At 43.9% G+C, this 25,944-nt stretch overlaps 1 protein-coding gene across 1 annotated transcript in view; it reads right to left on the reverse strand.

The window, feature by feature from the left end:
• Window positions 1–21,927: 21,927 nt before the first annotated feature.
• SPMAP2L (sperm microtubule associated protein 2 like) overlaps window positions 21,928–25,944 on the reverse strand; it is a 45,238-nt gene continuing 41,221 nt past the window's right edge. Inside the window, exons 8-9 of the mRNA XM_037034117.1 lie at window positions 23,519–23,694; window positions 21,928–22,073 (exon numbers count right to left, since the gene is read on the reverse strand). Coding sequence (XP_036890012.1) covers window positions 21,959–22,073; window positions 23,519–23,694 — 291 coding nt within the window. The 3' untranslated portion in view covers window positions 21,928–21,958. The remainder of the gene's footprint in view (window positions 22,074–23,518; window positions 23,695–25,944) is intronic.

The raw sequence follows: 25,944 nt of genomic DNA on the forward strand, positions 1-25,944 counted from the left end.
TGTTCTTGCTTACCAGCAGCTTCCTGGAGCTGTCAGTCCCTGCTCAGTCTCCCCTCTCGAGTTTTGTCTCCTTGCTATGGCTGTGAGTGAGGCCAGAGCTGATCCTGTGTGTTGACTCCCATCGCCCACCACCCTGGGGGTAGATGCCCACCAAGAACTTTGCAGTCCGGGCCCTTCTATAGCCCAAAGGAGCTGTTACTAGTCCTTTCTTATGGTTCTTCTAAATCTTCTTATTTCTATTTCTTCATCCATTTTCTATGTTTTCTGCAAACTGTCTGCAGCTTCTGGGGATGAATGACAAAAAGTTAATACTTGGCTGGTGGATTTAATTAGGACCGCCACGGTTCGGGACACAAGGCCAGATAGGTTTGCCGAACAGAGTGAACATGGTGCCACGTGGTGATCTCGCAGTAGAGTGTTTACCACATGGGAGGGCGTGCCTCTGAAGGCCACGATTACAGATGGGAAATAAGCCCAGGGGTACAGTCAGGTGATGACCACAAAAGAGGGAGTGCGGCCCAGTGTGAAAATCCTCCCACTTCTGGCTCCTTGTATCTTCAGTTTTTTTCTCAGAACTTTACAAACTATGAAATCCAGATTTTTCAGGGCAAAAGCGCCAGTCCATTTGGGCAGAATCCAACTTCTTTTGTTCGGAAGTGAGACAAATGATCCTCTGCCCACAGTGGAGTCACAGAAACCTCATCCAAAATGAGGGGGCCAGGAAACTGGAAAGCATAAAATATGCCCTCTTTAAAGTACTGAACATTCTGAATCACCCACAGAAAGGAAAACAGTGATGATTTAGAAGAAATTAAGGAGCTGTCCGGACTTGGAGGAGGAGTCTGTGCTTGAGGCTGTGCAGACTTCTTTGTTGACTACCGATGAGGAGCAGAAAATAGGCCATAAGAACGGTTGCCTCTTAGCCCTGACTGGTGTAGCTCAGTGGATTGAGCATGGGCCTGCAAACCATACGATTGACCATACGATTGCAGTTCGATTCCCAGCCAGGGCACATGCCTGGGCCCAGCAGGGGACTCATGAGAGGCAACCATACATTGACATTGATATTTCTCTCCTTCCCTTCCCCATAATAAATAAAATCTAAAAAAAAAAGAATGGTTGCCTCTTGAGTGAATCTCACTTGCTAAGGAGTCATAAGGCTCTAGGCCAGTGGTCACCTGTGACCAGAGTTACCTGCAGAGCTTTAACAACCATGGGAGCCTGAGTCCCACCCCAGAGATTCTGATCTTATTGGTCTGAGATGTGGCCTGGGATTCACATGGTTTTAACATGAAACCATGGTTGACCTGAACCCCAGCAGAGTATATAGCAGACTACCAAACATTCAATAAATATTTGTTGCTATAAAATAAGCTAGAAAAAGATTGATTTTTTATTGGGATATAATCTGCATATAAAATTCATCATCCTAAGTGTAAAATTCAGTGGTTTGTCATATATTCAGAGCTGTGTAACCAGCAGCTCTATGTGATTTCAGAATATGTCCACCATCCCCACAGAGAGTCTCCATACCTATCAGCAGTCAGTACCTATTCCCCCTTCCCACAAGCCGCTGGGAAGGGGGAATATTAATTTTAAAAAACATTAATTTTCATGTCTTTATGGATTTCCCTATTCTGGACATTTCATATCAATGAAGTCATACTACACACGGCCTTTTGTGTTGGCTTTTTCCACTTAGCATAAAGTTTCTAAGGTCCAGCTATGTCATAATATGTAACCGTACTTCATTTTCATGCTTGAATAATATTCCATTGTGTGGAGGTACCACATTTTCTGTTTTTCTATTCGTCAATTGATAGACATTTGCATTATTTCCACTTTTTGGTTATTATGACTAACACAGCTACAAACATGCACATCCAAGTTTTTTTGTGAATGTGTAGCTTCATTTTTCTCGGCATTGCGTACCTAGGAATAGCATTGCTAGGCCATGTTTAACTTTTTCAGGAAATGCCGAACTCTTTCCAGTGACTGAGCCATTTTACACCAGCAAGTACATGAGGATTCTGATTTTTTCCTATTCTCTTTTTTTTATTTTAATCCTCACTAGATGACATTTTGTTCAGTGCTTTAGTGAGACAGGAAGCAAGAGAGGAAGAGAGAGAACCATCATGGATGCGAGAGAGAAGCATTGATCGGCTTCCTCTCATAGGCACCCAGACCAGCGATCAGAGGCTCCTGGACTGGGGATCGAACCCACAACCTAAGTGCGTGCCCTGACTGGAAATTGAACCTACAATCCTTCATTTACAGGGCAACATTTCCACCAACTGAGCCATACCACCCAGGGCCTAATTTTTTCTTATTCTTGCCAATACTTGTTATGTTTATGTTTAAAAATTTATTCATTTATTTATTTATTTAATCACCACTTATTCACCCCCCCTTATACGCTCTTCCACCTCCACTCACCCCTCTCCCCTTGTTATTTTTATTTTTAGAAAACATAGTGTATGTGGAGTGGTACTCATTGTGGTTCTCATTTGCACTTTCCTAATGATTGACGCTGAGCACCTTTTCATTTGTATACCTTCTTTGGAGAAATGTCTGCTTAAGTCCTTTGCCTATTTTTAAATTGGGTTACTTGTTTTTTTGTTATTGAGCTGTAAGTGCTTTTTATGTATTCTGGATACTAGACTCTATTACATACATAGTTTGCAATTTTTTCCTCCTGTTTCACTTTCTTGGTAGTTTCACTTGATACAGTAACATCTTAATTTGATGAAGTCCAATTTGCCTGTTTTCCTTTGACTGCATAGTTGGTGTCATACCTAGGTCACGTTAATTTTGATAGCAAATACAAAGGTCACTTTTGTCTAGTTAGCTGTGGCTGGCAGCATCTCAGATGATTCTAATGATCCCTACCACCTGACATTCATGCTTTTGTGGAATACGCTTCCCTTGACTGTGAACTAGACCCTAAGAAAGAAGGGATGGGATGTCAGCTCCAAGATTATGTTGCCAAAAGACTACGAGTTCTGTCTAGCTCGCGTGCTCACTCTCTCACTCACTCCGAAGGAGGCTGCTTCCGTGCTGTGAGCTGCCCCAGGGAGGGGCCCGCATGCCAGAGACCTGAGGGAAGCCTCTGGCCACCGGCCAGCGCGGAGCTAAACACTGGCCTGAGCTGCACCCACATTCCAGACCCACAGAAACTGAAACAAACACTTCTTACGTTAAACCACTGAGTTTTAGGGCAGTTTGTTACAAAGCAATAGATAACGCAGAGAATAACTTTTGCAAAGGCCAGATGAGGAAATGTAATCAGCTAAACTAAAGCCCTGGCAGCAAAGCGCTCTTGCCTCTAATGGTAAAAGGAGCAGAATTCAGCTGGTTAACCAAATGGTATCTACTGAGCCATCACAGCACAAGTTGTTTTATTTACTAAAGGAATTTCTAATCAAGTACATTTATGTTTAACATAACCTCTATGATATTTAATATATAGTATATAAATAAGTATATTTCTATTATGTACACAATATATCCATATACTATATATGTTATATATTTATGTTATATGTCATTGAAATGTTACAAACTACATGATTAATTCTAGGTTAGTAACACCTGTGTCTCTGAAGCACTCAGTCAGAACATCTGAACCAGTTTCTCTCTTCCCTGCTTCCCCTCACCCACAGCTGTTTGCACTACCTTAAACTGGTATGAGGTTACAGCACACAAGTAATTACAATACTCATCTAAGCAAAACAAGGTTAGGAAAATGACTCAGTTATCCATGCAATATGCAATATAGATGAAGTTCTCAGGACAGTCTTCATATCAAAACTTCTTTCTCATGGTCCTAATGTGTCCTGTTTGGGGTTCAGGAAACAGGATTGCCACATATACGCCACAAGGTCAGACAGTAACCATTTGGAACCTTTTGCAGGTTTAGGTAATTCAATACCATTTCAATGAGGTTATTCCACTGGCTCCAGCAATTGGGAGTTGTGGAGGTTAATAGATGCAAACCTTACCAGTAGTTTAGTTTTCTGCAATTAATAAAAGTCAAAAAACCATCTCCAAAGCCAAGAAAGTTCCAAAAACAATAGCAGCAACCTAAGAGGTCCTGTTGGATTTAGCTGAGTGTAGACAAGGATAATAGCCAAGGCACTTGCCTGACACTGTCTGGAGGAAAAGCCACAGCAGGGTCAAGTCTAACACACATCCCAGATGAAGGATTATTTTGCTCTGAGGAGCCAGCAGCTGGCCGGAGAGAAGAGAGAACCTTCGGTATTCCTGCCTGGCCAACGTTGTCATTCCTTTCATCTTCTCTCACGAGGAATCTGCTACGTTGTCCAGTCCTGGTACAAAATACTTATTCCATAAAAGCACATGGGTGTCTGGTCTGACAAAAAGAAGGGGCTGTTCCCTTCACTTTTTACTCCTTTGCACCGTGCACTCCTTAATGCTTGGCACGGAGGACTGTAGAGAGCAATTTTTGAAAAGCAAAGGCATAATAAGAATCTTCTGTGTCAGTTAATACAACTAAGTTACCATTTTTAAAGCCTGAGAGCTATTTGGAGATATGAAAAATCTGAGTAACGTCGACCAAGATTCCATAAATGTGGACTGAACGCAACTTCATTTCGATGTGATAAACACTGACTGGGTGGCCCAAGGTGGCAGACGGGGAGGGCTGGACCCTGCGTGCAGGAATGGATGAGGCCTGGACTCACGCTCACTAGATTGTTCAGCATCCAGGCTCAGCTGAGCTCCTAAGGGCCACGTACTGCCGCCTGGTACAGTGCAATTGTACCCCGCGCCTGCCTGCACCTTCGGAGAGGAAGTCAGGTTAGCCCCGGTTAAGGTAGACGGGGTTTGAACAAGGGCATTTGCCTTCCTTGCTTTTGAAAGATGCTAAGACAAAAGAGTACAAGGTCACCCTGTTGTGAGACAGCCCAGAGGGGCCTCCTTTTCGCCCCATTTGGAGATCAGAGCATACCCTAGAGGCACTTAAGTGGGGAATGAACAAGGGAATTGATCCAACTCCTCCGTTTCCCAGTCCCAGCTTGCAACAGAAGGCTGGGCACCAAAATAGCTTGTCTTGGTCCAGCTGTGAGGTATAGACCTTTCTTTCGAGAGGAAATGCTAGAGAAATAGAAAGGTTTAGAAAAGAAGAATTAATGGACTTGACAAAGTTTAGGGCTGCGGGGGGCTGGGTGGAGGTGGGAATCTGTGGGGAACACGGTAGTAAGCCCTGGGTGATTGAAGCAGGAGAGGAAGACTGAGCAGTTGCTACAAAGAGCTTCTCTCTTCGTCATCAGCATGGCGCCCCCTAGTGGTGAGACACCGACCTGGGGCCCGGAGACTCCAGCCCACACAGCACAAACTCGAGGGAACTGACGTTGAGTGGAGAATGAATGCAGCTCTCACAGACAACTTGGAAAAAAGAAAGTAGACTGGCTCACCCCATTCCCTTTCCACAAAAGTAGGGCCTACCTATCCTGGACAAAATTATAAACTTTTGGGCTGGTTTCTGAGACCCTTCATATTCCATTTCCAATTCCAATCTCCCAAGGGAGACTATGGCCTCTTCCTTTCTCAGTCTCCATCTTCTTTAGTCAAATCTAACCCATCCTGTGTCTCAGTCCTTCAAGGTTTGCACTCTGCTGAGTAGCCACCACGGTAATCTAAGCATCACCAACAGCACGTTTACATTTGAGATTAAAGAAGTATTGGATGTCAGAACTTGGGATAAGCACTGTGGCATTTGGGGGTAGGAGACTCAGTGTCTTAAAATTTATACTCCTTCCCCTTCTCCCCCCAACCATAATAATATGATGATTCATATTCACCACCCTCCTTAGTGATTCAGACCAAAACCTTTTTCATTTGACAAAAACTTAAAATTCCATCCATTCTGGTGAACGGTGTTCAAAGATATACAATGTCCCTTAGGTGACCAAGAATGGGAAAAGAAGTCTCATGATTTAGCAGCAGGGATGTAACCACCACCACGACCCCACAGGATAGCTCCAAAGTAGGCCAGGGCTTAAGGGAGTACAACCAGAAACTGTTAGCCTTAATGAAACCGGAAAAGACACCGGAGTTCGGCCTGCCTGTCACTACCAAACCCAATCAGCAATGTCAGCGATTGAATCTTCACGGGTGCTTTATTCAGATGGCCAGTGATCTGAGAAGGTGGGGGGTTCATATCCTAACAGACCATCTTCTCTTTTCTCTCCAGGCCAAGGTTTTTATAGCAGGGAATAAACAAGGTGAGGTGAGGGGTTTTGAAATTCAGGCGAAAGTTAATTGGATTAGAAAAAAAACAATTTCAGCATTCTCCCCTGGGTGGTGGTCATCTCACCCTGGAATACAAGGGCTCAGATAACATCTTGAGTTGCCTGCAGTTCCCCTGAGGAGCGAAAGTGGAACTGCTTATGGTCTCCTGAAGTCAGGGTGGGTCATACCCTCAGTTCCTGGAACAAAAGCTTTTACATGAATTGATTACTAAGCTTATTCACTATTACTTAAACTCAAATTTTCCAACTCTTAAGTCCCCTATCATGAACACTTCTTTCTCCACAGGTACCAGGCAGCTTAAAATATACCAGCGGGGATCAGACCTACATGCAAATAAAACATAAGGTCAAATAGCATTTTGATATGTGAATTTCTGCCTTTTTTTCTCTGTAGGGCCCTTTTCTCTTTTTTCCCTCCCAGCAGGCTCTGGCTTCATTGCCTTCAGGGAGGGATATAGCAGAGAAAACAGATCTAGTTTAAAGTAATTTTGCTCCTTGTTCCAAAAGGTTAAGCTCTTAGGGAAACCTAGGGATGAGTCACTGTGAAGGACATTAAAGAGAATTTTTGTCATTCCCAGATCGGAGTGTTCCATGGGTGGGGGTACAAGGAGGGGGCATAAGAGGTCATGGACTCCAGGAGCAGAAAAGATCTGTGCCTGGCTTTGCAACACAGCCACAACTAAGGACAGAAAATCTCAGAGAGAAAATGGCCGCCGTGTCTAAGTAGATAAGATCCAAGGCAGCCCTAACAAAGACTCCCACGTTCCAGTCAAGGCAGAAAAGCAGCCAGGGGACCTGCAAGGAACATGCAGGAGAGAGATGACACGTCTTAGCAGTAACCTGTATGGACCAAGGTGCAGAGAATCTCCCTCCCTCCACCCTCAAGTCCCACCACTCAACATCTTGGCACTTGGGAGAATCCTGGAACCCCTAAGGGTATGAGGTGGTTTTTCCACTGGCTCAAGGTTATAAAGCAAGCTGAGTTATGGAGAATAAAGGATGTCTTTCATTGACCCGAGTTTATGACCTGAGTTAAGATTCAAAGCAGAGGGGAGGGGACAATGGGGTGGAGGAAGGGGGAAGGGTTTACAGGAACAGCCATAAAGGACACATGGACAAACACAAGGAGGAGGGTGGACACAGGGGAGGGAGGGGAGGGTGGCTGGGGTGGTGGGGAGGGGTGGGGGGAAAGGCAGAAAACTGTATGTGAACAACAGTAAAATTCAAAAGTATTTAATAATGAAAAAAAAAGATTCAAGGCAGAGAAGGTGGAGAGTGGCAGGAGGATATAAGTGGCCCCAGGGCTGCAGGAGATCGGGTGTGGTTGTGGAGAGTGAGTTGGAATTCTCCTGGATTACCAACTTCCCGCCTGCCCCGCCCCACCCCCAGGGGGAGTGAAAGATCTGGTCCTCTATCTGAGCAAAAAACTGGGTGTTACAAAGGCTTTTGAAGAGGTGAGTGCTTGCTGATCAACAAGATACTAGCCGAAAAGCACTTGGTTAAACACCTTCATTTATGTTTGTTGACAGGAGAAACTCTGTAGTGAGAACTGCTGAGATACAATGTTTACTCGCTAAATAAACTGAGGGAAATTTGGAACTTTTCCTATGAAGGGGAAAAACTTATTCCTCCGAGTAGATGGATTTAATGTTCATGACAGTCAACCAGGTAAGAGTCTTGGCAATGATGTGAGACATTTTATTGCCCTCATTTTGTTCTTAATCTTTATGCCCTTGCAAAATAAACAACGCACCTGAATGCAAAATAAACACGGAGCCAAAAGCATGTTTTAGCCTGATTTACGTCGGATGATGATTCAAGGTTTCCCCAAGAATATATCATGCAGCAATCTCGTCTTTCATCAATTTACCTTCTTCTTTAATTAGTAGACTATATTACTTTTTTAACCAGTTTTAGGTTTTCATTAAAATTAACTGGAAAATAGAGTAAGAAAACCACCTTCTTACCCCCCACCCTCACCCAATTTATCTTATTACTAATATCTTGCATTAGCCTGGTACATTTATTTTCATTGATGAGCCAGTACTGATATGTATTATCAGCTCAAGTCCATAGATGACATTAGGGTTCATTCTTTGTGTTGTGAAGCCCACAGGCCTTGACAACGTGTAAATGACACACATGCATCATTACTGTGTCATGTGGAAGTTCCACTGCCCTAAAAATCCCCTGTGCTCCACCAATTCAACCCTCCCTCCCTCCTCCTCCCAAACCTGGCAACCACTCCAATGTTTGTTTTATTCACACAAACACTCTGGAGAAAATGAGGGGTCCAATGAATACAAACACCATTTACAGAAGCTTAAATTAAGTCCCTATCTTTATCAGTAGACGAGCTTGTATTTTTTCCAAAGTTGTAATAACTGTGCATACTATCTTGAATTCTAATTGTCTTCAATCAACATTATTTCATAGATCTATTTCCATGTGCAAGCAGAGTCCACACACTTATCATCTCTAATCTTGCCTTAAGGATGGTTACCTTACAGTTACCATAATATTTCAGGATGAACTGGCCTGCAGTTTTGAGATGTTTGTTCTGTTCTAGCTCTTTTACACAAGCATTTGCAAAAGTTGCAATTTTATTCTTCACTTGTGAACAAAATGGTGTCTAGCTTTAAGCCACCCTGTGACGCAGAGGGTCATATTTTACTTAAAGAATACGGTTTTTGGAGATTTCTTATAATTCAAGACTCATTTTCCCACAGCAACAAATAGAGTATGAGGGACACATCCTGGAGTACAAAAATCTATACCTATTGACCACAGCTCAGTTTTACTTTGAAGTGGTTATTGATTTTTTTAAGCATGATTTTAAGCATTTTCCCCTTAGGGCTGTCTCCTAAATTAATAGCACAGTCTTAATTTGGTTGATTGGCCCTTATTTATGCAATTTCTGTCATATCTAACTTTGATTCTGAACTTTTTGATTTATGGTTGCATTTTTCAATCTCTAGTTTTAGCAATATCATCATTTGAATATTTGTATAGGATTCATTAACTAAGTTCTAGTAATACTAAATATTAGAATCACAATGTAATAAATGCTAAAGTCGCTCATTGAATCAGATGTCTCTACATAATGATGATGCTCCTGACAGAATGAAGAGAATTGCGGTTTGCCAGAGAAAGGGGCGCTGCCAGGAGCCAGGCAGCGGTAGACGGCAGTTTCCAAGTCACTCCCTTACACAGCAAGGCAGTATTTCCACCCTCTACTACTGTGGGACTCAGGGTTGTTAAGACTGTTTTAAGCTGAAGGCATTTGAAGTTCAACAGATGCAGAAAGAAGCCTCCTCAGAGCTTCCCTGACCTCACTGCGAGCAGCACCTTCTGGGAGAGGAGGCTGCTGTAAACCCCCTCTCTGGGGAGTGTTACGGCCCCGAAGACCACAGAAAGGCCTTGGCACCTGCATAAACAAGCATTATCACAAGTCTCTTATCTCCCATTTGTCCCAGTGAAGCCCCATTTTTCTTTCCTAAGGGAAGGATTCGTTCTTCCCATAGTCTTTCACCTCCCTCACTTGTTCCTACAAAGTTTGGTCTATATGCCTCTCACATGAGCCATTTGAAGAGGCAGCTACTTCTTGCTGGCTTCCACATGCACACGAATAAACCTTTTTTTGCCTGTCAATTTGGCCTTTGCCAATTTAACTCGCAGTACCCAGATACTAACAGGGTAGAGAGGAAGAGTTTTTCCTGTCTCACACTTTGAATTCACAAAAAATCAAGTTTGCTTACATTGCATTTCCGCAGCCGAATGCAGCCCACCACCAGCCCCATTTGAATTTAATGCACTTTAAAAACACTAGCATTCAGGCCCTGACCGTTGTGGCTCAGTGAATTGAGTGACAGATTCTGAACCAAAGGATTGCTGGTTCAATTCCCGGTCAGGGTACATGCCTGGAAGAGGCAATCACACATTGATGTTTCTCTTCATCTTTTTATTCCTCCTTTCCCCTGTCTAAAAATAAATAAATAAAATCATAAAAAGAGAAAAGCCTGCAAACCAAAGTGTTGTGGGTTTCATTCCCGGTCAGGGCATATGCCTGGGTTGGAAGCCAGGTCCCTAGTGGAGAGCGAATGAGAGGCAACCACACATTGATATTTCTCTCCCTCTCTGTCTCCCTTCCTTTACCCTCTCTAAAAATAAATAAATAAAATCTTAAGAAAAACACCAAAATGCTAGTGTTTGGGGTTCTTTCCCCCTTTAAGCTCCAACTCATTTATCTTATCATCAATTTTGTTTGGTTTTTTTTTTTGAAATGTAAGCTTGGGATTTTTCTTTTCAACATGAAAAACTTCCAAGGAGTTGGGCAACAGCAACTAAAGGGGTTGCAACAGCAATTAAAGGGGTTTTAACCTGGCTGTGCAAGCATCTGATTCTTGGGTTGTGACTTTCGTTTCTTTGAGAAGTTGCTTGGTCTGCATCTCCCCTGCAGGACTTAGAACCTGCTGCAGAAGGAAGGCCGGCAAGAGGCTTTGAAACAGCCTCTGTTCCGCCGACTTCCCGGAGTCACCAGTGTAAATGCAGACGTGCAGAATCCCCATCAGCCAGGCTTGGCTCTGATCCCGCAGCGCACCTAGTGCTGCCTACGATGTCCCCTCTAGTCAGCCCTGCAGCCACTGAATCAAACCACGTAGACTGGTTTTCTGTTGTTACGGTTGTGGTTTTACTGTGGAGTTGTAGGCACTCCTCACACTTTTTGGATATCGACCCTTATCAGGTGTATTTTCTCCCATTCTGTGCATTAGGCCTTTCACTCTGCTGGTTGTTTCCTTTGTTGTGCAGAAGATTTTTAGTTCCACTTGTTGTTTTTGTTTTTGTTGCCTGTGCTTTTGGTGTCATATAGCCAAATGTGGAAACAACATAAGAGTTTGCCAACAGGACTTCCGCCAAGATGGAGGCATAGGCAAGGTTGTGCCTTCTCCCACAACCAAGTTTGAATACAACAAAGGTTTGGAGAACAAAGATACAGCAAAAGAACAGAAAATTGAATCATATGGAAGTCCGACAACAACGAAACGTTCAACCTGGACGGTAAGAGGGGCGGAGCCAGCAGCGGAGCTGGGTCGGGCAGGAAAGATCCCCAGACCTATGCGCGCAAGTATCCCGGACCCAGTCAGGGTGTGGGGCAGACTGACCGTGGTCGCACATTCGCACACAGTGAGACAGACCACGCAGGCCCCAGGGGGCGAACCCAGTGGAGGGCTAACGGCAGTGGCACACTCACGTGCAGTGGGACGAAATGCACGGGTCCAGGTGACTGACGGTGGCAGCTGCGGCACGTGGCCGCAGTGGGAGGCAGCAGACAAGGCGCCATTGTTCCTCTTTGACCCCGCCCCCACATACAGTGTCACAACCCAGCAACTGAGTTGCCCTGCTCTGGTGAACACCTAGGGCTCCAATCCTGCTACTTAACAGGCACAAACAGCCCAAAAGATGGCTCAAGAAGAACTCAAAGTCCCAGAGCCAATAACTCTAAGCGACCAAGAGATTGCCAGCCTCTCAGATGCACAGTTCAAGACACTGTTTATCAGGATGCTCACAGAACTGGATGATTATAGTCACAAGTTAGAGGAACATATGAAGCCTAAACTAATTGAAATGAAGGGAGATGCACAGGAAACCAATAGTGATGGAAAGGAAACTGGGACTCAAATCAATGGAATGGACCAGAAGGAAGAAAGAAACAACCAAACAGAAAGGAATGAAGAAATGAGAATTCAAAAAAATGAGGAGAGGCTTAGGAACCTCCAGGACACCTTTAAACGTTCCAACATCCAAATTATAGGGGTACCAGAAGAGGGAAAGAAACAGCCACGAGTGGAAAACTTATTTCAACAAATAATAAAGGAGAAATTCCCCAGTCTGGCAAAGGAAATAGACTTCCAGGAAATCCAGGAAGCTCAGAGAGTCCCAAAGAAGTTGGACCCAAGAAGGAACACACCAAGGCACATCATAATTACATTAGCCAAGACTAAAATGAAGGAGAGAATCCTAGAAGCAGCAAGGGATAAGGGGACAGTCACCTACAAAGGAGTACCCATCAGACTGTCAGTGGATTTCTCAAAAGAGACCTTACAGGCAAGAAGGGGCTGGAAAGAAGTATTCCAAGTCATGAAATCCAAAGACCTACAGCCAAGATTGCTTTATCCAGCAAAACTTTCATTTAGAATGGAAGGACAGATAAAGTGCTTCTCAGATAAGGTCAAGTTCAAGGAGTTCATCATCACCAAGCCCTTATTGTATGAAGTGCTAAAGGGACTTATATAAGAAAAAGAAGATGAAAAATACAAACAGTGAAAGGACAGCAAACTCACAGTTATTAACAACCACACCTAAAACAAAAGCAAACCAAGAGGACAGCTAGATCAGGAGTGGAACCATAGAAATGAAGAACACATGGAGGGTTAGCAACAGGGGAATGGGAGGAAGAGAAGGGGGAGAAGGTACAGAAAATAGCATAGACAGTAGGTAGAAAATAGATAGGGGGGGCAAGAATAGTAGGGGAAATATAGAATCTAAAGAACTTGAGACACGTGGTCATAAACTAAGGGGGGGGGAGAATGGTGGGGGAGGGAGTGTGCGGGTGGAGGGGAATGAAGGGGGAATAGAACAACTGTAATGGTATAATCAATAAAATATATATATAAAAAAAGAGTTTGCCGACAGATGAATGGAAAAGGAAAATGAAGTATTTACATACAATGGAACACTATTCAGCCTTAAAAAAGGAAATTGTGCCATTATGTGGAAACTTGAATAAACCTTGAGGACTTGATACTCCATGAAATCAGCCAGTCACAACAAGACAAATAATGCAGACACTCCCACGCACACGAGGTACCCGAGCAGTCAGAGTGGTAGGAACAAAGAGAGGAGAGGTGGCACCCGCCGCTGAGGGGAGGAGAAGCAGGAGTTGCTAATACCAGGCTTACGCTGTCAGTCAAAGAGTTTGAGTTCCTATAGCCAACAGTATGTATTGTGCACATAAAATTTTTAAGAGATTAGATTTCATGTTAAGTGTTCTTACCAAAATAAAATATATTTTCAAAAACTGTGCAGATTAAAACAGGGAAATGGACAAAGGAACATGCAGACACATACCTTGTCATTGAACACCTCAGTGGGCTGATGAAGGCCAGTAAAGAAACACCATGAAATACGAAGACCTCCCACCTCTTGGGATATTCGGCTGAGGGTCTGAGATAGAAAGCCCTCATTGGCTCCTTGCCCGGGAAGGACTTCTCAGTCCTTCTCACAACAGGGGACAGAGCCCTGGCTCCTAAGGCTATTTCTCTGACCTCTGACCTCTCCTGTCTTTGTCCACCTCTCTCCCCTTGCTCACTTTGCTCCAGAGGCACGGGCAAAGAGAACTCAGGGATCTTAATAATATCAAAGTAATGTATAAAAGAAGCCATAGTAGGCCATACTTCCTATAAATGGCTGTTAACTGGTGAATGGAATCTACAGCCTAACTACTCGGCAGGCAGAATGTTAGGGTCTGAATTGTGCCCTCCCGCAAAAAATCCTATGTCGACATTCTAACCCCTAGTACCTCAGAAAGTGACTGTTTGGAGATAGGGTCTTTAAAGAGATAATTAAGTTAATAATGAGTTCGTTAGGATAGGCTTTAATCCAGTATGACTGGTATTCTTTTAAGAAGAGGAAATCTGGACACAGACATGCATGATGTGAAGACACAGGGAAAAGGCTGACACCTGTAAGCCAAGGAGCAAGGCTTCAGAAGAAACTAACCCTGCCAACACATTGATCTTGGACTTCTAGCCTCCAGAATTGTGAGAACATGAATTTCTGTTGGTTAAGCCACCCAGTCTATGGAACTTTGGTATGGCAGTCCTAGCAACTAATGCATAGCATCAGCATCACCCAGGAGCATCTTAGAAGTGCTCGTTCTGAAGCCCCAACCCAGACTTGCTGAATCAGAAACTCTGGGGGAGGGGGGAAGAAAGCCCAGAATCCGTGTTTTAACAAGTCCTTTGAGTGATTCTTGTGCAGCTAACATTTGAGTAGCACTGATCTGGAACAGTGGTTCTCAAGATGCCTGTTAGCATCACCTGGGCAGCTGTTGAAAAAGAGCAGTGCCTGGACCTCACCTTGACATTTTGGATGGTCAGGGTTTGCAAGGCAGAAGCACCTTCAGTAATTTTTAAAATCTTCTTCATTGACTGTAAGGTACAGCCAGTTTGAGATCCCCAGGTCTAAAGCCTGTTGACTTAATGTAGAAACCTGCAGAAAAAAATGACTGATCACAGGTACTTCGGAGTAAACTGAGGCAGTTTCCTAACTCTCTAGCCTAAGGAATTTCATCAGTAGTGGGTGATTTCAAGAACTAACTGGATTCCTTCTATAGAGGAAATGAAGTGCGGTGCTTCGACCTGCAAATTCCCAGCTCCCTTCTGTGTCTGGGTGTGATGGTAATGTTGCGCGCACTTCGCTGGCCATGGGTGCCGGGAGAAAGCATTAGTTCTGGGTGTATCTGTGAGAGTGTTTTCAGAAGAGATTAGCCATTTAGATCAGTGGACTCAGTAGATGGCCATCCCCCACATGAGTGGGCATGATCCAATCCTCTGAGGGCCTGCATAGAACAAAAACAGAGGAAGAAAGAATTTACCTTTTTTTCCTGCTTGCTTCACTGCCTGAGCTGGAACATCTTGTCTCATCTTCTCTGGTCCTTGAGCTGGGATTTAGATCATTGGCTCCTCTGGTTCTCAGGCCTTCAACTCTGGCTGAATTACACCAGCAGCTTTCCCAGGCCTCCACTTTGCAGGCCCTGGGACTTCTCAGCCTCTATAATCATGTGAGCTAATCTCTAGTAATAAATCTATTGAGAAAGATAGAGATGATAGATAGATAGATAGATAGATAGATAGATAGATAGGTAGGTAGATAGACAGATAGATGATAGACAGGTGATCTGCTACTGGTTCTGTTTCTCTGAAGAATCCTAACAGATACACTGGGCAAACCTAAACACCAAGGAGGTAAGGACATCTTCATAGTTTAGTGTAGCCTGACCCACCAGATTGAGAGAGGGATTTAGCATTTCTGTACCTAGACCTGAGGTTTTGTCTTCCATGGAGCTGGGCGTGTGCAAGATCCCTCCAGGACAGATTAAGGACATATGGTGCCATTCTTCCTAAGGGGTTAGTAAAGCATATGCTCTAAATTCAGTCTCCTAGTTTAGGGCTTTACAAACTCTTCCATGCTGATTAGGTTTAATGAGGTACCATTTCTGCCTGTGTTTGCATTTTAAAGAGAGACAGCCTTGGGTTACAAGAAAAGAATTCTGGAGGTGGAATTTTATGCGTTGGCAAACTGGCAGGAGAGCTAGAGCCTGGACTGGAAAATACTACTACTAATGGTAACAATCATTGAGTGTTTAGCGTATGCCAGGCCTGTACTTACAGCACTTCATCCACTGTATCCACTAACCCTCACAGCAACGCTGGAGCTCAGTTGGGAAAACTTGAACCTATACCATCTACACCCACACAGCTTGCTGTCTACATTAATACAACTTTTACTGTTCCTGTACCACCATAATAGGGCTTCAGGAAGCTCTTGCCCAGGAAGATAAGGTTAGAAATAACTTTTGTTATTGTTCTGAATGTACAATTGTCAATTGCCAAATGTACATTTTTGTCAATTCCCAAAGATCCCTTTGGAAATCCTTGCCTGGCTGTGTCTATAAATCCCTTTTCCAATCCTAATCAACCTCAAAACTCATAATCCCCTGCCACTGCCCTCCTCTTACTAGAGGCTGCTAACACTGACAAGAGTGAGAGCTGCCTTGTCTCAGTAAGCTATAAGCTTAGCTTTGCTTTGTCCACAAGCTACATTAGGAGCATCATTAGACAGTATGATTCTTACCTCCATTTTACAGGTAAGAAAACTGAGGCCCAGAAAAGTTAGTTAATTTATCCGAAACACACAGCTAGTAAGTGGTGGGTCCAGGGATCAAACCTTGCTGTTCTGAATCCAGAAAGTACACAAGTCCCAGTGGCTCACTGTGCATTTGAAATCACACAATACGATCACTTATCCTTTCTCCACCAATGGTTAGCCATGTGGCAATAATCCCAGGGAAGCTGGAACTTGGAATGGCTCCCTGCCCGAGGCTGCGCTGTGAGGTTGCTGAAGCCAGGACTCCAGCACTTTGCAACTATCTAAGCCCCGGGGCACTCCTGCCCTCTATGATCATTTCCAGAAAGAGGTGTGCTAGTGGCATCCTTTGATGTCCACCTGCCTGAGCCACAGCCACCCTCACCCTTTTCCCAGAGCAACTGTCTGCCCACAACCACTGTCCCTGGGTGACTTCGCTCCTCACCTCACACAGATCAGCTACTTCTTTCTGCTCCCCCCTCCCCACAGCTGCCTGTCTCAGGCCCCAGCCTTATGCTTGCCCTAGTTTGCAATTCACCCCAGGATGCCCATCATCCTGGAAGTGCTGGCAGACCGCACCCTGGCAACAGAGGGCAGGCAGATGCATGCTGCTATGGGTGGGGAAGTTTTGCCATCTGGCAGTCCTTCCAGATGGAAAACAAACATCAATACAAAGTATGAAAGAACGTGTGTCTTCAGGCTCCCTCTCTTACTGCCTGTGTCTCTGCTGCCAACAGTGGCCATGGGCCAGGGCCTCTTCAGATAGGTCCTTAGGAAGCAAAGCCCTCTGAAAGAATCAACATACTCCCCTGCTTCAATTCATGCAAGTTCTTACCGGCCAGTCATGGGTCACTGAAGTTGAGGTCTGTTGTGGGTTTGTTTGCACAGGGTGCTATAAAGGGGCTTTAAAAACACCCGAGGGGGAAGTATGTACCTGCTCATTTAGCAGGCCAAAACCAGGGACATGCTCCTAAGTCTATGGAACTCAGCCAGCTGAAGTCAGAACCATTACCCTTGCTCCCCTCTCTGCCCCGCCACTGCCTTCAGCCAGCTATTCCGCCAGCTTAATTCAGTTTCATTTAAATATGGCTGAATGACAAACCAATGCAAAACCTAGTAGCTTCAACAATAGCCATTTTTCTCTGACAATTCTGTGGGTTAGCTGAGCGGTTCTCCTGCTGGTTCTGCTGGATCACTTACATAGGTACATTCAGCAGGGGGTGAGCTACAGGCTGGGCTTGGAGGTGAGGTCTGGGAGGACTGGGCACCTCTGTCCACCTGGTATCTCAAGCAGGTTGGGTCTCTTCTCATGCCGTCCTAGAGCAGCATTCCAAGGAGGCAAAAGCGGAAGCCCCGAGGTTTCCTGAGACCTGGGCTTAGAGGTCAGACAATGTCTCTTCCACCTCATTCCCTTGGTCTAACCAAGTCACAGGCCAGCCCAGACTCACGAAGTGGGAGGTTGGCTCCACCTCTTATGTTGTGGAGGACTGTGTTTTAGTGGGAGTGTAACTGTACCCACCAGAGAAAGTAAACTCCATTATCCAGAGAGACAATGGAAGCTTCTTGATATCCACTAACATGGAGTAAAAGACAAAACCCACTTACCATGTACTGGATATTGTGGTAAATACTTGCCAAGAACGCAATGAGGTGGATGTTGGAGATGAACATTTGTTTCTCGGGCTCCTGCTCCATGTGGTAAGGCAGAATTCTTTAAAGACGAACTCCCTGCCTTCCTCCCCTATTTCCTTCTTCTCATGGGAGCAGTGTTAAGTCATTAAAAATTTGTTACCATTTTCCTTCCTCCGACCAAATCCAAGTAAATAAACACATCTTCATATATTGCATGTCAAGCACTTGCAACCCAGAAGTCAATGGGGACTCTCTGACCTTTGAAAATTCAGTTAGAATTGACTCGAAACCCCTCTCCTGCCATAGAGTGGTGAGTCCCGAGTCCCCTCCACTCCCCTGGGTTTGCCTTATTCCTAGTGGGTTGTAACTCCACGCTCTTCCTTGCACCAAATTATAAATTATCTCAGCATCTTATATGTGCTATTTCTCCTCCACACTGTCCCCAGACTTGGGTCTTTTCTCCTCCACACTGTCCCCAGACTTGGACACATGCTTTTATTTACCCCCTTAGACAGCCCTACACCAGACATCTGGGAGTGAAGCAGGCCTGCTTGAGGGTGCAGAGTGTTGGGGGAGCTTCACATTGTTCAGGCCCCTCTAGCCTCTGCTGAGACCTGCAATTGTCCATCCTCGCTCCACTCCCACTTTGTACTTCATCACGTAAAATTTCAAACACATCTAACAGAAGAGAATATTACAGTGAGCCCCATGTCCCCATCCCTTAGTTTCAACAGTCATCAGCTCACAATGAGTCCTTTCATCTCTACCTCATCCATTCCCCTGCCAGGATTATCTATGGCAAAGCAAACTCCAGATATCTCTTCATCCACAAATGTTCAGCATACCTAAAGAACATCTTTTAAAAGCATAACCACCATGCCAATACTCTTTTAAATACATAATCAACAGAAATTCCTCAGGATCAGTCAATATCAAGCCAGTTTTCACACTTCCCTGGTCCGCCCTCTTTCACAACCCATCTTCCCACCGACCCCCCACACCCCACTTATTCGGCTTCATCTTATAGTGGCAATACCGACTCATATAACAAATGGCCCACCGGGCACAGTAGGCACAGTGCCTACAGCCCACGATATTTTTAGAAGCTCACCAAAATGTTTTCATTCTTTTTAAATGAGAAGAAAAAACTGAACTTTTAGTTTAAAATGTTTTAATACATAACACGTCTGTCTTTATACCAATGCAGTCACAGAAATATAATTTTAATGCTATTTAAAAAAAGAAAAGACCCAGAAAGACAAACAGGCCTAGGCTCCACGAGAGTCCCCGTGCAGCCCTGTACCTGGCATCTCCTCGTAGATGTCCCGAAGGCGTCCTCTCACCTACGTGTTCAGAACCCACTGTCCTCTTCTGGTCCTCTCCCAGTGTTCCCTCCATCAGCGAGGGCTCACTAGTGTGTAAATAAGGATTGCCCAGATGAGAACATACCAAACTACTTGTTCAGAACTTGCTGTAGCAAGGGTGTCAGCCACCACCACTTGCATTGGGCAGAGGCTCAGTGGCAGACAGGGGAGTGGGGAAGCCTTATAGTGGAGGTGAGGAGGAGAGGATTTGGGATGCTCTGATTAGAGGCTGTCAATGGGGAAGTCGGGGATGGGCTTCACAGAAGCAGGGAATCTTGTGTGATCGGCTTAAGGAATCTATTTGGCTTTTTGTTGAAACTGGGAGCAAAAAAATGAGCACTAGCAAGGACTATTGACCAAATCCCGAACATTCAGGGATGACCGCTACGGAGGATGTGAGTCAGAATTCTACGGTCACGTGTGGCCTGGCCACTGTCCATTTATATATTCAGACACCCACTGTCAATCTAGTTTCATAAGCTAGAAATCCAGGAGGTACCCTGAATACCTCCCTCTTCCTCACCCCACACCCTGTACATCACCAAACCCTGTACACCTTCCACATATCTTTCGAGTCTATCACTTGTTTCCATCTCCCCCATAGTACCACAAAACTAGCTTCATCTTTCATCTGATCTACTAAGTGGCCTCCTAATTTGTCTACCTACCTCCATGGCCTCCTCCTCCCCAATTTATTTCTCAGAGTAATATTTTCAGAAAGTAACTCTGATTACATGATCCCTAGCTTAAGTTACATTAACAACTTCCGTTGATTTTAAGATAAAGACTAAAACCTTTAAGGTGGCCTCTGGGGCCTCTCTACATCTGACTCCCACCCTTCTGCCTCCTCCGGCACCACAGAAGCCCATTTGTCTTTCAGGTTGAGTCACACCAGCTGTCTTCCAGTCCCTGACACATCCTGTCACCTGCCAGGGGATTTACTGGAAGGCTGTGGGCAGCTCCTGAGTCAAAAGCCTAGGTGAAGGGCCAGGGAAGCTCCGGAGGCGCAGGCAGCCCCAAAGAAATCACCAGCAGGGCACCACTACTTGGCGTGGCCGCTCCAACCACCCCCGCCCCTCGCACCACTCTGCTTAACCCAAGGCCTGGAGGACAGTTCAACGGGCTTGGCTGGCTTGGGTCATGTGCCCAACATTTGGCCAGGACACCTTAAACAGAAGTTTCAATAAAGCTCCAAATAATGAAGAAAAAGCTATTCCCCAAAAGAAAACTGGGAGTTTTTCCCAGAAAGAGGAGGAATGAATACGGGGTGGAACCGCCAAATCAACAAATGTCCACTAAACACATGTCCCCACTACCTGGACCCACTTCCTGTCCCCTCTTTGTTTTGTTAACCATACGCAGTTTTTGGATGCCAGCCCCATTGTCCCTTCATTCGAGATGCTCTTCTCGCCTTCCTAAGGGAGTCAAAGTTCTCTATTCTGTTATTTCTTCATACAATAATCTCTCCTTTATAGCACTTGCCACTGTCGTAATTTTACATTTATTTGTTATTGTTTGAATTATATACATCTCTCTCAATTGGCTAAACAGTCCCTGAGAGCAGAATCCACATTTGTTTGACTCTCTGTGGTATCTCCAGTGCCTAGTACAGTACCTGGCAAAGCAAAGATACTCAAAAACATTTATTTAATGAATGAATCAAGCCAGAAAGAGATTTGTTTTCCCAATAAAATAAAGTATGCCACTTCTACCTCAGAAGCAAAAGCTGCTAAATTTTTAAACAATTATTTCCTATACATACTTTATAACATTCTTCGCTAATGTATGCAATAATGCAGCAGGAACCCACTTTATACGTAAAGAAACTGAGCCGCAAGGAGTAAAAGAATGTGTTCAAAATCGCATATCTGATAAATGATTCATAGGGAATACAAACTCAGGTCTGTCTGATACCAAAACTCAAGTTCAAGACTACTAGGTAGTGTTGTCTCACAGAACACTAGTTACCTCCTAAACACAGAAGCCTGAGAGACAGAGCTGATGCATCTGTAAAATTGGCTTTCAAATAAGTTCATTTTCATGTAAATCCAGATATGTCATAAACTTAATTTGTAAAATACTGATCCATGGAGAGAATAAATAAATGAAAATTTAAAACTCTGGGGAGATGCAATTTGACAGAGAATTATAACACCAAATGCCTTGTTTTTTCTGTCATTCATGATAAGTAATACTCAGCATGAGCAAAGGAATGAAAATTGGCAGAGGTGTGACCATTTAAGGCAACATTCCCTAAATTTCATCTACAGATTATAAGAAGCTTTTAGACTTATCCAAAAAGGTTTCACTCTTTCCGTGTTATTTCTTGGGAAGGAGGGGAGGTTGGAAAAGTGACACAAAGCCTGTTTTCGATTCTTAGAACTCGTGAGAGAAGGCACTGAGGCCAGATCAGCTGCTGGGGAGCACGGATCTCACTGGGGCAGGAAAAGCAAAACCAGCCAATATAAGGAAGTGTGTTCTTCAGGTCAGTCACAGCCAAGACGCCTATGAGGCAATACTAAGGATAGGACAGGCTACTGTTCTCTCTTTTATTTCATCCTGGAGTCCCCAGACCTGCTAAACACATGATGACAGGTCACAGCAGCAATTGCCCATTGATGGTCGCCATGGTGTCCCCTGGAGGTCCCGTGTGCTTTTGAGATTGTGGGGGGAGAACAAACTGCCGGTACCTGAGTAGGGAGCTAAGTCATCTACTATGTCTTCCAGATACATAACTAGAGCTTGTGATGTAGCTTTCTGTGCTTAACGTGTAAGAGGTTCTGCCAACTCCTTGATCCTCTGAGAACATTGTGATTTCAAAGCAGCTGGCTTGACTTTAAAGACCTGGGGGTCGTAGTACACGATATGCCCAGGAGTCCTGAAATGGGGAGAGAAGAATTCAGCCTGGAATACGATGAACAGAAAAAGGAGCTAACTTCCCTCAAGCACCCACTCTGTGGCAAGCACAGTGGTATGTTCCCACTGACTTTCATGAGCGCCCATGAAAGAGGAATCACCACTTCCACCACACAGATGAGGAAATGAAGGCTCCGGGAAGTTCTAAGAATGTTCTGTGGTCAAATTTGGACTGGCTTATCTGTCAGATTCCAAAGCCTTTGCCCTTTCCACAGAAAGTAAACTCTGGAAACTTCTCAATCAGCCGGCGATGTTGAAACAAGCCAGACAGTCCTCTGGTGGAATTAAAGGAATCAGATTTTTGAAGTTTCCACCGTTAGCACCTTACTGCCAAGTAGTAACTTCAGAGAAGGGATCTTGAGCACTCAACCTCACTCTTCCCTCCCCTTGGTCAACGCGCAGGGAATACTTTTCATTTCATTTGAGGCTGAACTTTATTTTCTAAAGAAACACACCTTACAAACTTTTTAAGATGTTAATATTATGTAAGTCCTGTACCCTGAGCTCAAGGGTTCTACAGTTTTTTCTGTGTCTCCAGGTTTTCCTCATGATACTTAAAAAGAGGGGTTGGGTATTATGCCCCTCGAAGGCAGCAAAATGAAGTGAGGTTCAGGGAAGTTAAGAGGTCTTTTCAAAAATTAACAGGGATCAGAGACATCTTCTCCTTTGTTGAAGGATTTTCTCATTTATTTGAAATAGGTCATATATGTACATAGTACACAAACATTGAAAAATACAGCCCTGGCTGCTATAGCTCAGTGGGTTGAGCGTGGGCCTGCGAATCACAAGATCGTGGTTCGATTCCCAGTCAGGGCACATGCCTGAGTTGCGGGACAGTTCCCAGCGGGGGACTCACAAGAGGCAACCATACATTAATATTTCTCTCCTCTCCCCCTCTAAAGATAAATAAATAAAATCTTTTTAAAAAAGAAAAGAAAAGTAAAATATGTTTATAAAAAAAAATACAAAAGCCTATTTAGTGAAAAAATAATTCTTACTCCCATCTCAAGTCCCCAGGCTTCAAAAAGGAACCATCGTTACTGCCTCCTTAGACGCTGTGGGCATACGCAAGCAAGCACATGGCACATATGTATTTTTTCCTTGCACACGCTGCAACATTTATGCGCTTTTTTAATAAATTCTTTCACTTTGACAATATATATTAGATAAAGGATACAATACCCATAATTACAGAGTTGTCTCCTAAATCTGTTTCAGTACTAGTCCACTAACCCTTAATTATAGCCTCATATTTATTTGTCACAATAAACGTAACAAATGAGTGAGATGTTCTCAATTTTTTCTTATACTCCTACAGTTCTTTTCACTGGCCTCATTTGGTCAACTTTCCTCAGTCCCCAGCACCGCCATCCATTCCTGTCCCACCTTAGCCTTGAGTTGACATACCTTGTATTTGGATTAGCTAGTTCTTGGACTCTGGGCGATGCCTTGGAATGCATAGCAGTGTAAGAGACTGGCCAGTAGGGGTCACGGGGAGGTAAATAATCTTCATGAAGAGTCTTGGCCTTAGCTAGGGCTATTATTCGACTGCTGGCTTTGGCTAGCAGGGCGGCTTGGGATATCTATAGTGGAAACAAAAAGACACAAAAATATATCCCAAATTTTACCACATATCCCTCCCTTTACAGCTATATCCCTACTCAAGTCACCATTGTTTCTTTCCTGGATTCCTAGAACACACTCCTAACTGGTTTCCCTGCTTCCATTCATGCCCATGTACAATCCAACACTCACACAGCAGTTACTGAGGGAGAGAAGGAGCGTTTCAATGAGTGCATCCCATGAGCCAGACAGTGTCCTAGTCATTTAGCTACGTCACTGCTAGTTAATCATCATAACAACCCCATGAGGTAAGGTAACTACTTCCTGAAGCCCAAGACCAGTCATGTCACTTCCAGAGTTAAAACCTCCAGTGGCTTCCTGTTTTGCTAAGAATAACATTTTGGCTCCTTACTGTGGCCTAGATGGAAGGCCCAGGGTCACACCACCCCCACCCTGGTCACTGTGAGCACCCCGCCTCCATGATGACACGAGGCCCCTCAGGCCCAGGTCTTTCCATCTCAGGACCTTTGCACTTGCTGGCTCTGCTTGGCTTCCTCTGTCCTCAATCTTGTCATGGCTGCCTCTTCCTTATCTAAGTCTCTTGGCTTAGACATCACATCCTCAAGGACTTCTTCTTCCCTGACTGTATAAAAATAAATCAGCTTTTCTAATTACCCCCTTCCACAGTACTAATCTTCCTCAAGGCACTTTCCAACTCCTGATTGAGCTCATTTATCTCATTGTTGATATTTTATTGTGTGATTCTTCCCCCTAGAACAGCAATTTTAAGCCTTTTTTATATCATGATGCATATAAACTAATTACCAAAATTATGCAGCACACCAAAAAATATATTTTTTGCCTGACAAAAAATAGGTATACTTTTGATTCATTCACGCCAGATGACTATCTTTGTGTTGGCTAGTTAATTATATTTGACAATCTAAGGAAAAAGAGGTCAGTGCTCTGAATAAATAGTCAGGTATTGCATGTTTTTAAAATTCTTGCAGCACACCAGTTGAAAATTGCTGCATTAGAATATAAACTGCTTGAGACAAATACAGCAGGTCCTCAGATAATGTTGTTTTATCATAACATTGTTAAAATGCCTAGGAAATTATCTCTTGTTTCTATCAATTAGCCTATGGTAATTAGGTAACATATAGCCTATGACAATTAGGTAACATATAGCCTATGGTTATATGTTACTTGCTTATGATCACAGAACTTAACAACGATGTTAAGTGAGAACTTATTGTACTTGTTTGCCAAAAGCTAGAATAGGTTCTGGTGCATAATTGGCATGGAATAAGCACAAAACAACGAACTGATTGATCAATTCCTTTTGGTCTTACTTGGAAAATCACAATTTCCAGGTTGCCTTTCTATTATGTTGCTTTACTGGTAAAACGGGAAGGATGGTGTATGGCCACTATTCTCTCTCTTAAGTGCTCACTGGAGAGAATCAGGACAGATAACAAACGCCACTTGGCACCCCTGAAGGTGTTCTATGTTGCAGTGGTACAGATTGATTTTTGTTCTAAGTGTATGATTATCTGCAGTGGTATCACTTTTTAAAAAGATTTTTAAGCCCTTCTCCCCCCAACAGTTCTAGCAATTGAAGAAAAAATGCCTGTAATTCTCATTTTAAAACCAAAACACTGAGAATAAAGTGATTTGCTTGAGGGACAGAAGGCAAGTCACTTTAGCAAACTTAAGACACGCTTTCAAGGGTTTTTAATTCCCAGACTAGTTTTCCTTCCAAATGGAATTCCATATCAAATCCTCGGATTCTGAGGAGGGCAAAATTGGTCCCACCTTCTTTGACAGCATAATCATTAGACATTTATTAAAAACTCAGTTGGGACTGGGCACCAAGCTCCCCCTACAATGAATGGAGGGGAGTGTCAGGAGATAGAGCATGAGACGTATTGAATGTGCCAGGCTCTGTGCCCAGCACAGCACCTTATCTATTATTACATATGATTAACAGTTATCCAAGTAAGAACTGTTATCTTTACAGTTCCCTTGCTCCCCCAACTTCAAGGTCATCCCAACTTCAGGACTCTGACATGTACTCTTCCCTTTACTAAAATATTCTCTTCTCAGACCTTCACATAGCTGACTCCACATCCTCATTCAGGTTTCATCTCAAATATCCCTTCCTCAAAGAGGTTTTCCCTAACTACCAAATGCAAAGAAGCTTATCTCCATAAGCACTCATTTCCTATTTTATATTCTTCATAGCACCTATCACTGCTTCATATTAT

The sequence above is a fragment of the Sturnira hondurensis genome, unplaced genomic scaffold (assembly GCF_014824575.4).
Source record: "Sturnira hondurensis isolate 20B ecotype Veracruz unplaced genomic scaffold, ASM1482457v3 Scaffold0022017, whole genome shotgun sequence".
Lineage (NCBI taxonomy): Eukaryota > Metazoa > Chordata > Mammalia > Chiroptera > Phyllostomidae > Sturnira > Sturnira hondurensis.